This window comes from Idiotropiscis lumnitzeri, chromosome 6, assembly GCF_059441095.1.
Source record: "Idiotropiscis lumnitzeri isolate Australia: NSW breed Sydney's pygmy pipehorse chromosome 6, RoL_Ilum_1.0, whole genome shotgun sequence".
Taxonomy (NCBI): Eukaryota; Metazoa; Chordata; class Actinopteri; order Syngnathiformes; family Syngnathidae; genus Idiotropiscis; species Idiotropiscis lumnitzeri.
The window spans coordinates 22,375,570-22,390,916 of record NC_142396.1 but is presented as its reverse complement, the minus strand read 5'-3'; the positions used below and the strand labels follow the sequence as shown (position 1 = coordinate 22,390,916).

The 15,347-nt window shown below is 46.9% G+C and overlaps 1 protein-coding gene and 1 long non-coding RNA gene across 4 annotated transcripts in view; one reads left to right on the top strand and one right to left on the bottom strand.

Moving 5' to 3' along the window:
* Positions 1-328: 328 nt before the first annotated feature.
* Positions 329-1,328, bottom strand: LOC148335908 (uncharacterized). Its single transcript, XR_015844132.1, has 4 exons — positions 1,292-1,328; positions 788-907; positions 523-698; positions 329-384 (listed from the first exon to the last, which is right to left on the bottom strand). It is a non-coding gene; the product is annotated as an uncharacterized LOC148335908 (long non-coding RNA).
* A 2,410-nt stretch (positions 1,329-3,738) lies between these two features.
* Positions 3,739-15,347, top strand: part of LOC148335907 (1-phosphatidylinositol 4,5-bisphosphate phosphodiesterase gamma-2-like) — a 67,975-nt gene continuing 56,366 nt past the window's right edge. The window contains exons 1-3 of one of the 3 annotated variants that reach the window (XM_088298430.1): positions 3,739-3,933; positions 4,574-4,766; positions 5,945-6,094. In XM_088298430.1, the coding sequence (XP_088154556.1) occupies positions 4,583-4,766; positions 5,945-6,094 (334 nt within the window). In that variant the 5' untranslated portion in view covers positions 3,739-3,933; positions 4,574-4,582. Of the gene's footprint in view, positions 3,934-4,573; positions 4,767-4,868; positions 5,015-5,944; positions 6,095-15,347 lie in introns of those variants that run through there. The other 2 variants (XM_088298428.1, XM_088298429.1) reach the window with 2 other exon arrangements.

Below are 15,347 nucleotides of genomic sequence, written 5' to 3'. Positions count from 1 at the left end.
CTGCCTTGGTCTGACAGGTTTCTTGCAGGGCACCCATGTCTGTATATTATTTTGCAAATATTCAGACCAACTTCAGCAGCAGATTTCGTTCCCAATGGGTATGCCTCGACCCATTTAGAAAAATAGTCCGTTGCAGTCAGGATGTACTGGAACCCACTGGCAGTCTTTGGAAGTGGTCCAGTAAGATCGATGCCAACGAGCTCCCAGACACCTGACACCTGATAAAATAAATAAATATACATATATACAGCTATACATACATACACAAATAATTTATGGTTATGGCTATGGTTAAAGACGATTACAACTCACCTTAATACACTGCAGCGGGAGCGCAACAGTGAGAGGTTTGCCAACTTTTTGGCACTTGTCACATTCCTGGATCTTAGGAAAGATTGATAGCAAAGACATATACAAACACGAAAATCTATACACATAGACAAAATCTATATTGCAGTAAATCTGTGTTTATGCTTGTTCAAATGTTGCTCAAACAAATCAGAAAGGTATAGTACCACATACCCATTTCTCAATGTCGACAGTCATGCCGTGCCAATAAAATCGGCAACATAAGGCACTGCGTGTTTTAAGGGTGCCAGTGTGCCCTCCAATAGGAGAAGAGTGAAACTCTTCGAAGAGCCTCCTGGACTCCTCTTGAGTTTTAATTGCTCTCCTGGAGCAAAAGAAGAGTTCACCGTCTATATCAAGAAAAAATAAGAATCTTAATAACTTTAAATTGCTAATGATCTGAGCTTCACGTGGGATTGGTTACAATGAAAATACTGACCTTTTAGAGTGAATTTTGAGGCATACCTTCTTAGGTTTTGCTTCTTGCTTTTATCATACCCAGGTGGGTATGTTCCAGCAAGAAGAAGATTGTAAACTTTGTCCCACTTCTCCTCCATAACTACAATGACAGTTGCAAACTATTTTCCTTCTGATACAGTTGACATGAATTCACAAGCAAAGTAGGAAACATTAAGGAGCACATACATAACTGCATACTCGGTCAGGCCATATCTGTATAAGGTTTGGAAGTACTAACTTTAAGTGGCTATATTCGGTCATTTTTACTGGATCATTGTTTTTGTTTTCTTTCTAATTAAGTAAAACCACCAACAATGAAACTCAGAATTACTACAAAGAGAACATTTACTGGCGATATCAAACAAGTATGGTATACATAAACTGCGTGAGAAATGTAGGCAACTGAAACACACGCCCAAAGTATTTTGAGACAATGAATACGTCAAATAAGACTCAAATGAAAATGAAAACATTAAGTACTCACCGCTTTTCACCGCACAATGCAGAGGTAGAAAAAATGCTGCAAACTTCCAGCGAAATCACTATCGGTAGGACAAAACGCAACTCACTTCCCGCGAAATAACAATCCGTGTTATGCGCATGCGCGCGCATGCGCACTAGGCATTGGTGGGACGTCTCGATGGTAAAGGAATATAAGAGTTGGAGCTTAACGTAGTTCATTAGATGTTGCTGCATCCTGTGTATGAAAGAGTGAGACTGTAAAGTGCTGAGCGTGTGACTGGTGGAGCGGAACAGGGTATGTGGTGCAGGAATGTGCAAGAATGGAATGTTTTAGAAGCAGACGGTGCTGAGCGAGACGAGATGACTCGAGGGGCAGTGGATGAAGGAGCAGCCATCAAAAGATCACACGCAGGAGGAGCCATGGGATTCGGCGGGGGAGAAAGCCCAATGAGAGCAAGCTAAAGTTAACTGCAGGATACACATAGCCAATAGAATCATGCCAGGATGCCTTTGTCTCTGTGCCATTTGCATATTGTATAGTATGAATCATTACTGGGCAACTCCGATGCAGAGTACGTCTGCTGGTGGCAACAGAGGCGTACCGAGTTGTATTGAGAGGGACCCGAGACCCAGGTGCATGTAGAAGTTTTGTGTATTAGGAATAAATCCACTCGTGCGTGAAAATGCCGGCTTCCTGATACCTTTCTATTGCAGAACGAGCGCGCATATTGTTGGATGAGTGAGAGTTGGGTAAAGTCACAAATTGGAGTCAGATTAATAATTTGAGTTTACATTGGTTTAAAATTAAATTCTAACATTGATTTAAAGCTAAATTCCAACAATGTGTAGGACACAGACTACTATTCTGCACCTGGTAGTGAGTGTTGATTTTGCCATATGTGATGTGCTTTTCAGATTATCTTGAGTACACCATGTCACCACCAAGTATAAAAGCAATAAGCACACATGCAAAGTTTTTACCTGAGAAGTGTGAGTTCTCTCACATTGCGTGTTCCTGTGTAGGATTATATTATATTAGTGGCATTATTTTACGCATTTACGTGGCAAGATGTTGATCATTAACATTAGCAGGTTCATATTTACTGCGGGTGTTAAGGATTTATCACATGAAACTAGAAGTGCCATGCACAGAAATGATCAGTGATTGTGTTTACTGGTTTTATGTTATTCTCTTGTCATTCATATATTCCTCATTTTAAACGTGTTGAGTTCTGCCTCATACACAGTAAAGCCAAAGACAACAAACTTGACACAAGAGTTGCACATCGCAGTCACGATGGCCCAGTAGCGGAGCACCCATACATTAAGATACAACAATTGGAAATTTAACTTAGGACACCCAGAAACATTCACGCAAAAGACAAGGGAGGTTTCATGATGCTGGACGACACCTGGTCGTGGGATCCGTCGTGGGACCAAACAGGGACCTTGGACGGGGAAGGAGAGGAAGAATGATTTCACCCAACATGCGTTATGGGCCAGCGTGGGTTCGGTTCCGACTCAGTGACGGTGTCTATGCCCTGTGTCTGGCTGGCGACCTGTTCAGGGTGTGGTGTGCCTTTCGCCCGTAGTTAGCTGGGATAGGCTCCAGCACATTCCCCCGACCCTGTACAGGATAAGCAGTGTGGATAATGACATGACTTGACATCTTATAGAAAAAAACTGTCGAGAGTGAGGGATCCTATATATTGAGAGGGCTACATTTTAGAAACACTCTTTCTTGACTGCGTTCATCTACTCCAGGGAATTGAAAAGAATATCAAAACAAATTTTGATCAGTTGTTGAGTCTCTCTTTGAACTATTTCCTTCTTGAACATAAAACAAACACATTGAGTAAATTGAGTTAATTAGGGGTTTATTCCCTGGTAATTCGCATTTGCTTGTTGAGAAATTCCAACACATTTTTTCCATAAGATTCACTTTTACTAAGTTTTCCAAAATATGGATCCATTATCCAAGACGCTTATCTTCCTGAGAGCTGCGGACGTGCTGCAGCCTATCCCAGCTGTCTTCGGGTAGGAGGCAGGGTACACCTTGAACTTGTTGCCGGACAAATGCAGGGATGACGTAGACATGTCACTTTGAATTTTTGGTGATCTGATAAAAGAGCAGATCAAAACTGGTCATCAAATTGGCCAGTCAAATGCATATAGATATCTATATATAAATCTATAATATATTTATAGATTTTTTTTCTATTTTTGTCGTCATGTTGGAGGACCTAATTGTACAGTATTTTGCTTTTACCTTTACTATGTTGAAGCAATACTCTTTTCTGAGTTCAATTTGTTCAAATGTCATTTTTATTTACATTTAAAATGGTTGATTGAAATGAAATACTGTAGAACTGCATCTGCAAGTAATTTACAGTAGGGGAGTTAAAATACTGCGCACTTTTGTCCGAAGCCTGTTGTGTTATTTTGCATAGATATCGCCCTTGCTTCCGGACTTTTTTTTTTTTATATACCGGCTTATGCATCTCACTTCCTTGTACAGTCAGATAGAGGAACTAACAGCTTTGTAAATGTCATTGTCAACACACTATCGCCCGGAGGTTCATTTGACATTGTGGGAGGCATGATTAAATAATTAAAAAAAAAATTGTTACTGTGTGGCGTCAAAGGATCTGTTCGACGTGCAAGGTAAGGAATTAGAAAGAAATTCTAAACGATTATTTTTGCGAGCGTCGTAGTAAATATGCAAAACGAGAGGAAGTATTTTGTTCACTGTGGTAAAGCTGACAGCGAGGACTTTAGTGCTGGATCATTCGAATAACCAGCCGCGGTAGTTGTTCTCAATTGATAACCCGGCAGTGCGAAATGCAAGGTCTGCAGGTGGAGGAAAGTACAAGAATTACGACTTAATTTCATTTCGAAACGTTTGTCTTTGCGCAATCTTGCCAGTCACGTCATTGGGTCAACTAATGTATATTTAAGTTAGCTATTTGCATTTCCTGCTTTAGCGACGTAAGCTGTGAAAGGCGACTTTGTAAAAAAAAAAAGAAAGCCACGCCTTCGTGAATACCATTCTATCAGACTAAATAGAATGATTAACAAGTGCAGCACGACGTTGTAACAATATAGTGAGAAAAGGTTGGCTTGACGTTCAACATTCGCACTGCCCGTCCACAAATTACATACTACTCTGTGATTTATGTGGGACAAATCACCATATATTTATATATATATATATATATATATATATATATATATATATATATATATACATACACACACACACACAGCAGTTATCATCAAATAAATGTCCGTCTTTTCTGCCAAGGCTGACGAGATGGCGCACTGGGGCCAGCAGGGAGATATGACAGAGTACAAGAAGAACATGATCAAACGGGAGATGGAGATGGGCATGGTTATGACGGTCTTCAGGCAAAAGGCAGAGAGGCTCACTGTTCAAGTCATTATGGAAACACAACAGGTGGCCTGGACACGCACTGCTGAGAAGACTGATGGTGTCTGTGAGTACATTATCATTGTATTAAGTTGTAGTATTTGTTCTTAACAGTGACAATTTTTTTTAAATCAAAATGCTACTATGTTGTCATGTTAATTATTATAAGGAGTGGGTTGGTGGACGGCTCAATAGCACGTCTGCCTCACAGTTCAGAAGTACAAGGTTCGATTCCGGCTCCATCCTTCCTGTATGGAGTTGGCTTGTTTTTCCCGTGCCTGCGTGGGTACTCTGGTTTCCTCCCACATTCCAAAGGTAGGTTGATTGGATGCTCTAAATTGTCCCTAGGTGTGATTGTGAGCGCAAAAGGTTGTTTGTCTTTGTGTGCCCTGCGATTGGCTGGCAACCAATTCAGAGTGTCCCCCGCCTACTGCCCGGAGACAGCTGAGATAGGCTCCAGCACCCCCGCGACCCTTGTGAGAAAATATGACTCAGATAACTGATGGATGGATGGGTTCTATCTGCGGATAGGCTCCAGCACTCCCCGCGACCCTTGTGAGGAAATATGACTCAGATAACTGATGGATGGATGGGTTCTATCTGTCAATCAGTCAATCATTTACACACATGGATGTGATTATAATAGTTTGTACCCAGGGGAATAACTACCTACTTTCTGGGGTGCATGCAGACACTTAACAGGCCCACTACCCACTGTCCCATCAATTGGATAAAAACAGGTGAATTTTTCTGCTTAATTGATTTCCCACAAATGCGAATGTCATGTTTGGGCTAGCGGGGGCGCATATAACATGATATTGCAAAGAACTTTTTTTTTATTGACTTCGTCTTACACAATAAACGTGTGTGGCAATTTCTACAGTCTCACTGCAGACAGTAGATCACAATGCAGGAGCGGCTATGGCCCTCCTCTGGTTGTGGCTCTAAACAACAGCATAGACTGTTTATGCAACGGTATGAGTATTCAGCAATTCAAACTGACATACGGACCTGACTGACAGGACAGATGGATGGACAGACTGACTGGTGAAAACAACATTACTTGCTTTTAAAATTTTACGTCCGGCTAAGGTATTTAGAAATGTGTTGATTTTTTGTTTACCAAATAGTGCATAGCTGAAGCAGTGGTTGGGAAAACAAAGTGAATAAATGTGAATGCTTATGTTACAAAATATTAATGATCAACTCTTAATTATACTGGAAATGTGCTCTTCTGTGTTTCAGTGGATCTATTTGAGATTCGAGAGGTTCGTCCTGGGAGAAATTCGAAAGACTTTGAGCGGTTCAAAGATGGCAAGGATAAACATGACGACAATACTTGTTTTACCATCTTCTATGGGTCACAGTTTGTTCTCAACACCTTGAGTCTGGGAGGTGAATATGATTCTTATATATGAACATATTAAATGCTATAACCTTGAACATATACAGTGGACTCCAGCATACAGTTTGGCTTCCGGGACGTTTGACCTATGGGAATTGGGAGGCAGTACCCCAAAACATATTAAAAAAAAAAAAAGTCCATCGCTGCCATACTCAAAAATGAACAGGAAGTGAACTATGATTTTTTTTTTTTGAATGTCCAATTTTGGCCCATTTTTGCACATTAACAAGAGTTATGCTTTTGCACTCTTGTCCTAGAGATTCATCCGATTGTCTCCAAACTTCGGTTGGACCATTGTATAACCTGGGACAAAAACAGGGAGAAAAGTTTTCAAAATACTATATAGGCATCAAATTTTGCATTTCGTATTTCCTTTACGACAAAACAGGAAATGTTTAATAACTCCCCTGCACTGGCCCCAAAAACCCCAAACTCTCATGTCTATAAATAGCCTGATGTCATCTATAAATTAATGCATATTTTCCAAAATAGCATTTTCCATATTATAAAATAATATAATACATTTTCTAATCTTTACTGTGCCAACTAGTGGCAATAAGATTTTTTTATGTACTGAACCTGGCCCATTGACCGAATACACCCCAATCCAATTAAATTCATTCTTTGATGATAGTCAAGTCTACGAATGTATTTTTCATTGTAGTGGTATCGCCGACAGGAAATACACGTTTCATTCTTTGATGTTTTTTCTCCCAGAAGGTTAAGCAGATTGACCTCATATTTGCTCAGAAAAGTGTTTAGGCCTTCATGATGTTGATACACAAAGTTTGTGAGTTTTTTGTGAAACACTGTTGCTGTGGTAACGCACGGTTCGCCAAGAAAACAATGCTACTTTTGCAGGTCTAAATATGCAGCAAAACTCATGACACTTTGCACACACATCAGAAATGGCAAAGCATCAACCTTTTATTTGTTTATTGTGATTTCTTTTCTTTTTAATTGTTTTTTAGGTATATGTAACAGACCCGAGACCGACAAAAAAACTCTCTTGGAGCCATATGCTAAACCAAAAAGGAAGTCCGTTATTTTTAATTTACTTTTCAATTTGGAATTGCCGTGAATGTAAAAGCTGCCTTTAACTTGACAGAGATTATCATATCTTGGGAAACATTTTCCACATTTGCGACCCTTGTGAGGAAAAGCGATACAGATAATGGATGGATGGATGGACGGGAATCCAGACATGTATGAACTTTTTTCCCATTATCGTGGTAGCGCTACCTGCTGCATAAAGGAAATACATGTCTTGATCTTTGTTGTTTTTTGTTTTTTTTTCCTAGCATGTTAACCAGATCTACCTCATTATATTTGGGCGGCTCGTGTAGTAATATTGTTATATTAAAACATGCTGCTTGTGATTTTTTTGTGAAGTCTGTTTGACAAGAAAGAACAGCTGATTTTGAATTTCTAAATATGCACAAGAGCTTATAAAACGTTTCACACGCATCAGGCCTGGCAAAATAACCAATATTTAACTTTAGTGTGAGAATGTAGCGGCCTCTACAAATTTTCAACGAAGCAGCCCCAGTTGTATGTTTCACAGAAATCTACGAAATGTTGCAGGCATATTTAACAGCCCAAACCCTCCAAAAATGTGTCTCTTGGAGCCATATGCTAAAGACAAAAGGAAGTCTGCCACTTTTAACTCTTTTGTTTTTGGACTTTCATGGAGGTCACATTTGAAATAACTCCAAGAAAGTTCATTCCATTGTCTTGAAACTGTGGGAGTTTTCAAGATGACAAGTAAAATCAAAGCTATTTATTCTGTTGAACGCTGTTGCCTTAGTGACATGCTGTTTGCCAAGAAAAATAACTGATTTTGATGGTCTAGACCAGTAATTCCAACCTTTGTCTAGCCAAGGCACATATTATAAGTTAAATAAATATCACAGCTCACGTGGTTACACGTCAATTACATACTTTCTGTGTTCTAATAGGTCATTTATTTGTTCTGCTTGTCAATATAAATTGCTGGCATAGATAGCTGGACAAAGATACATCATTTGTTATAAATTAGCAATTTTCTTACCAATTGAATGAAATTTGATAATTCCCTGTGGCACACCTTTAGAGCTCCCATGGCACACTAATGTGCTCCAGCACACTAGTTTGGAATCACTGGTGTAAATATTCGTGAACATCAATGAAACTTTGCACACACATCACAGTTAGTGAAATAATCAATATTTTGTTATTTTATTGTGTGGTTTTTAAATAATATTGCAACGATTCACCCGTGTCCACTAAAATTGTCAAGCCTTTAAAACAGCATACCTAACAGGATGTGCACCAATTTTATCTGATATACTTATCCTACAGGGTTAACCGGTTATACAGGATATTTTCTCTGAAGAGTATTTAGGCATTCATGATGTTGAAACATGAAGTTTGTGATGTTCCATGTAACTCTACTACCATTGCAGCACACTGATTCACAAGAAAACAAAGTTATTTTTGAAAGTATAAAAATGCAAATACATTCAAAATAGGCCTGGTCTAAAAGCTCCGTATTTTAGAAGTTTATTGCACCATTTAAAAAAAATAAATCAAGTTCCAATGTGCCAGTACACAAGCATGCCAGGACCCTAAAAATGCCCGGACTACGAAGGCCCCTCATAGCTGCTCGCAGCACTGGTTGGATGTTGTGTTATTCATGGGGGCGACACAGATTTTTTTAGTGGGGTGGTCAGTGTGACACAACACATAAGTTAGGGGTGGCCGTGCATTCTTTATCATCCATCCGTGGTCAACGTTTCATGAAATAAAATTCACACATATCCTCATCAAGTAGGAACAAAACAAAATGAAATGCAAAATTTTGCTGAGCTTGATTTGCTAAATATAATTTTCTTCGCAATGGCTTTGCTTTTTTGTACTACTTGATGGTTGATTTATGTCTAATGCACTGATTCTCTAGGTAACAGCCTATCAGAGTGATCAGTTGTCAAAGACAGCAGACGCCATTTTGTATACTGATCCGCAGAAGCGCACGCGTTAGACAATTTTGCCGGTCCGTCATTGGCTTTCTAGATCGACTGATCACACATTTCTTAATACACCTGGAAAGTTGAAGAAAATCTTGCCACTTCCTTCACAAATAGTGCAAAAAACTGCCACACAATAAACCATTGCTTAAGTGCTAAAGTATAGAGACTGAACATGAAGAGCACACCACAGTAGCCACTAAATTGTTTGGCTTCTGTGACATCACAGCTCCAGAAACACCCCAGAGATGAGAGGATGCAAGATTCAGGCGATGATGGACATTCTAAATTGTATTTTTTTTTTCTTCAACAAAATGTTTTTATTGATTTGGATTTTAAATTCTGAATTGTATTTAGTGATTAACCTACTGTCCACCAACGATCATAACCAGGGGAGTCAAACATGGGGCCCGCGGGAAACGGGTTTAATCTGGCCCGCAAGAAGATTTGGTAGAGTAAGTACTGAACAAATAGCCTCCCCAAATTCGCTAAATGGCCGATGCTAGAGTAATATATTTCTTTACCTATATAACTACTCTTTCACCATAACATCAAATATTTTCTTTTGTATTTAACTTTTCAGTGTTGTGGTCAATCTGTAAACCAAAACATTTTATTGATATTTACAAGCCTTGTTCATATTGTCATGACCCGTGTCGGTCAGGTCATTGTTTTTGTTATTGTTTTCGTCACCTCCCTGCCATGTGCACTTTGTTTATGTTTGTCAGCTGAGTAGGGGCGTTTCCCCTCAGCACTCCGTCTTCACCAGTCACGCACCTGCTCATCGTTACCCATCACACACCTGATCCCCATCTGCTCCCCTGATTACCGGACTATTTAAGCTTCCCATGCCATCAACCCAGTGTCGGATCATTATCCCGCTTGCTCCCTGTTGCTGCCTTACGGACTTTACGACTCTCGCCTTGATCTCGTTCACGTACTTGTTTTTGCTCTCGCCCTCGCTCACGTCCCTTTGTACTTCGTCCCAGTTTTTGTTCTCGTCCTCGACCCAGTTTTGTCACGTTTAGTTTGCCTTTGTTATTTTGCACCCTGCCACGTTTGTTTGTCCACGCCACGTTGTTTGTCCTCGTCTTGATTAATTTAATAAATTCCCCTTTAAGTTACCCTTATGTCTGGCTTCCCCGCATTCTTGGGTCCACCCCCCTCCTCGCCGACCGGCGAGCATGACAGAATGATCCGACCAACTACGGACCCAGCGGGAAGCTCTCGGCGACGTCTTCGTCGTCGCCGCTCGGACAACCGCCCTCATCAGCCTGCCGACCAGCCCCGTGCCTCGTTTGTTTCTTCCCCCACGTATCACGGTAACGACGACGATTACCCACCTGTCATACCTCCCCATCTTATTATAGATTCCGATTACGAAGAAGATTTTGAGCGCAATGCCGTTACACCCCCTCACATTGTTGTAGACTCCGATCATGAGGATGATTTTGAACACATTTACGACCTGTTGTATGCCCAGCACGACACAGATTCAGCTAGGACCCGTCACTTTCCTCCCCCCGAATGATTTCCGTCACCCTTTCCTTTTGACCGTTTTGAGACCACCTCCCACGTTACCTCGCGTCGTTCACCTCGTTCCAAATCACGAAAGTCACGGTCACGTAGCACTCCTCTTCCCCCATCGGTTTCAGCACCTGGTCACGTCCCCCTTGCGTCTCATAGCTCACGTCCACCAGCACCCATAGTCTCGGTCCCTCATGTCTCCCGTTCCCCTGACTCCCTATGGCGGCAGGCAAGTTCACGTTCCGGCGGAGCACGCCCTGCGTCCGCCTCAAGCTCACGTCCCGGCGGAGCACTTCCTGCGCCCGCCTCAAGTCCATGTTCAGGCGGAGCACTCCCTGCGTCCGCCTCAAGCTCACGTCCCGGCGGAGCACGTCCTGCGTCCGCCTCAAGCTCCCGTCCCGGCGGAGCACTTCCTGCGCCCGCCTCAAGTCCATGTTCAGGCGGAGCACTCCCTGCGTCCGTCCCAGGTTCACGTCCCGGCGGAGCACGTCCCGCGTCCGTCCCAAGTTCACGTTCCGGCGGAGCACGCCCTGCGTCCGCCCCAAGTTCACGTCCCGGCGGAGCACGTCCTGCGTCCGCCTCAAGCTCACGTCCCGGCGGAGCACTTCCTGCGCCCGCCTCAAGCCCATGTTTAGGCGGAGCACGTCCTGCGTCCGTCTCAAGCTCATGTCCCGGCGGAGCACGTCCGGCGTCCGTCTCAAGCTCATGTCCCGGCGGAGCACGTCCTGCGCCCGCCTCAAGTCCATGTTCAGGCGGGGCACGTCCTGCGTCCGCCCCAAGCCCAAGTTCAAGCGGAGCACGCCTTGCTTCCGCCCCAAGCTCACGTTTCGGCAGAGCACGGCCTGCAGCCGTCACTCCAGGTTCCTGCCTCGGCGGTGGACGGCGACCAGCCGCCTGCCGTATCTGCCTCAGCGGCGCCAGACGAAGCGCCGCCGCTCCCGGTTCCGGTGCCCGCGATGGACGATGGTCCGCCGCCGCGTCTCGCCTTAGTCTCGGCGACGCACGACGACCCACCATCGCGCCCCGCTCTTGCCTCGGCGGCATCCGACGACCCGTCGCCACTGCTCGTCTTGGTCCGGGCAGCGCCCGATGACCCACGGCCGCTCCTGGTTCCTGCTTCGGCGGCGCTCGACGATCTGCCGTTGATCCAAGTTCCGGTCCCGGCGGTGCCTGATGGTCCGTCGCCACTCCACGTTCCTGACTCGGCGGGGTTCGATGACCAGCCGCCGCTCCACGTTCCTGTCTCGGCGGGGTTCGACGACCAGCCGCCGCTCCGCGTTCCTGACTCGGCGGGGTTCGACGAACAGCCGCCGCTCCGCGTTCCTGACTCGGCGGGGTTCGACGACCAGCCGCCGCTCCACGTTCCTGTCTCGGCGGGGTTCGACGACCAGCCGGCGCTCCACGTTCCTGACTCGGCGGGGTTCGACGACCAGCCGCCGCTCCACGTTCCTGACTCGGCGGGGCTCGACGACCAGCCGCCGCTCCACATCCCTGACTCGGCGACGTTCGACGACCAGCCGGCGCTCCACGTTCCTGACTCGGCGGGGTTCGACGACCAGCCGCCGCTCCACGTTCCTGACTCGGCGGGGCTCGACGACCAGCCTCCGCTCCACGTCCCTGACTCGGCGACGCTCGACGACCAGCCGCCGCTCCACGTCCCTGTCTCGGCGACGCTCGACGACCAGCCGCCGCTCCACGTCCCTGTCTCGGCGACGCTCGACGACCAGCCGCCGCTCCACGTCCCTGTCTCGGCGACGCTCGACGACCAGCCGCCGCTCCACGTTCCTGTCTCGGCGGGGTACGACGACCAGCCGCCGCTCCACGTTCCTGTCTCGGCGAGGTTCGACGACCAGCCCCCGCTCCACGTTCCTGTCCCGGGTGCGCCCGGACGTCCGCCTGAATGGCCACGGGTGGACTCATGGATCTGGCCTCCCGGACGTCTGCCCGAATGGCCTCGACGGGACTCGCTGGTCTGGCCTCCAGGACATCAGCCAGACCGGACTCGCTCGCGGTCCCTGGTTCCGCCTCCCGGACGTCCGCCCGAATGGCCACGACGGGACTCGCTGGTCTGGCCTCCCGGACATCCGCCAGACCGGTCTCGAACTTGGGTGGTGGCCCCACCTCCCAACCCCTTCCGCCCACCCTCGTTTTTGGACTCTGTTTTCGTTTCTCGGCCTTGTTTGGGACGTCTGGAATCCGTCCCTTGAGGGGGGGGTACTGTCATGACCCGTGTCGGTCAGGTCAGTGTTTTTGTTATTGTTTTCGTCACCTCCCTGCCATGTGCACTTTGTTTATGTTTGTCAGCTGAGTAGGGGCGTTTCCCCTCAGCACTCCGTCTTCACCAGTCACGCACCTGCTCATTGTTACCCATCACACACCTGATCCCCATCTGCTCCCCTGATTACCGGACTATTTAAGCTTCCCATGCCATCAACCCAGTGTCGGATCATTATCCCGCTTGCTCCCTGTTGCTGCCACCTGGTGGTGAGTTGGCTCCGATGGTGGGGGAAGATGCCGGTCCGACCCGGCAGACCCAAACGTATTGTGAGGGTCTGCTGGGAACGCTTGTCAGAATCCCCTGTCAGAAAGAGTTTCAACTCCCACCTCCGGCAGAACTTTGCCCACGTACCGGGGGAGGCGGGGGACATTGAGTCTGAGTGGACCATGTTTCGTGCCTCCATTGTTGAGGCAGCCAATCGAAGCTGTGGACGTAAGGTGGTCGGTGCCTGTCGTGGCGGCAACCCCCGAACCCGCTGGTGGACACCGGCGGTAAGGGATGCTGTCAGGCTGAAGAAGGAGTCCTATCGGGCCTTTCTGGCCTGTGGGACTCCGGAGGGAGCTGACAGGTACCGACTGGCCAAGCGTAATACGGCTTCGGTGGTTGCCGAAGCAAAAACTCGGGCGTGGGAGGAGTTCGGTGAGGACATGGAAAACGACTTTCAGACGGCTTCGAAGAAATTCTGGTCCACCATCCGTCGTCTCAGGAGAGGGAAGCAGTGCACCACCAACACTATTTATAGTGGAGATGGGGTGCTGCTGACCTCGACTCGGGACGTTGTGAGTCGGTGGTGAGAATACTTTGAAGACCTCCTCAATCCTACCGACACGCCTTCCTTTGAGGAAGCAGAGCCTGAAGACTCCGTGGTGGACTCACCTATCTCGGGGGCTGAAGTAACCGAGGTGGTTAACAAGCTCCTCGTGGCAAGGCCCCGGGGTTGGATGAGATCCGCCCGGAGTTCCTTAGGGCGCTGGATGTTGTGGGGCTGTCATGGTTGATGCGCCTCTACAACATTGTGTGGACATCGGGGACAGTGCCTCTGGATTGGCCAACCAGTCTACATGTGTGGGAGTTAGGTGGAGCGTGCTTCGGGAGTACGGGGTAGCGAGCCCCTTGATACGGGCAGTTGGGTCCCTGTACCACCGATGTCAGAGTTTGGTCCGCATTGCCGGCAGTAAGTTGGATTCGTTTCCAGTGAGGGTTGGACTCCGCCAAGGCTGCCCTTTGTCACCGATTCTGTTCATAATTTTTATGGACAGAATTTCTAGGCGCAGTCGGGCGATGAGGGGATCCGGTTTGGTGACCTCAGTATTTCATCTCTGCTTTTCGCAGATGATGTGGTACTGTTGGCTTCCTCTGGCCGTGATCTCCAACTCTCACTGGAGCGGTTCGCAGCAGAGTGTGAAGCGGTTGGGATGAAGATCCAAATCTGAGACCATGGTTCTCAGTCGGAAAAGGGTGGAGTGCCCTCTCCAGGTCGGGGAGGAGATCCTGCCCCAAGTGGAGGAGTTTAAGTATCTTGGGGTCTTGTTTACGAGTGAGGGTAGGATGGAGCGAGAGATCGCCAGGCGGATCGGTGCAGCCTCTGCTGTGATGCGGATGCTGTATCGGTCTGTCGTGGTGAAGAGGGAGCTGAGCCAAAAGGCGAAGCTCTCGATTTACCGGTCGATCTACGTTCCTACCCTCACCTATGGTCACGAGTTGTGGGTCGTGACCGAAAGAACAAGATCTCGGAAACAAGCGGCCGAAATGAGTTTCCTCCGCAGGGTGTCTGGGCTCTCCCTTAGAGATAGGGTGAGAAGCTCGGCCATCCGGGAGGGACTCAGTGTCGAGCCGCTGCTCCTCCACGTAGAGAGGAGCCAGATGAGGTAGCTCGGGCATCTGTTTAGGATGCCTCCTGGACGCCTCCCAGGGGAGGTGTTCCGGGGATGTCCCACCGGCAGGAGGCCCAGAGGACAACCCAGGGCACGCTGGAGAGACTACGTCTCCCGGCTGGCCTGGGACCGCCTGGGCATCCCTCCGGCAGAGCTGGAAGATGTGGCTGGGGAGCGGGAAGTCTGGGCTTCCCTGCTGAAGCTGCTGCCCTCGCGACCCGACCCCGGTTAAGCGGCGGATAATGGATAGATGGATGGATACATTGCACCACATAATGCATTTTGGGAACCATCGTTGTGCAAATTAGGTAGCTGTGACATAACCGCTCCTACAGTGACGTTAAAGCTCATACAGGCAAAGTGTTGATGCCTTCGATGTTTGTGAATGTCACAAAAACAAGTTATTTCAATGCACGCGCATTTCTTTTGATGACTGGCATCAATGTGTGTGAGCTGGACTGATTCCATCCATTTTTAACTACCTAATAGCACGATAATTTCTGACATGATAGAAAGTGGGGAACGACACTAGCATTCACATTAGCATTGAGCTTCATCG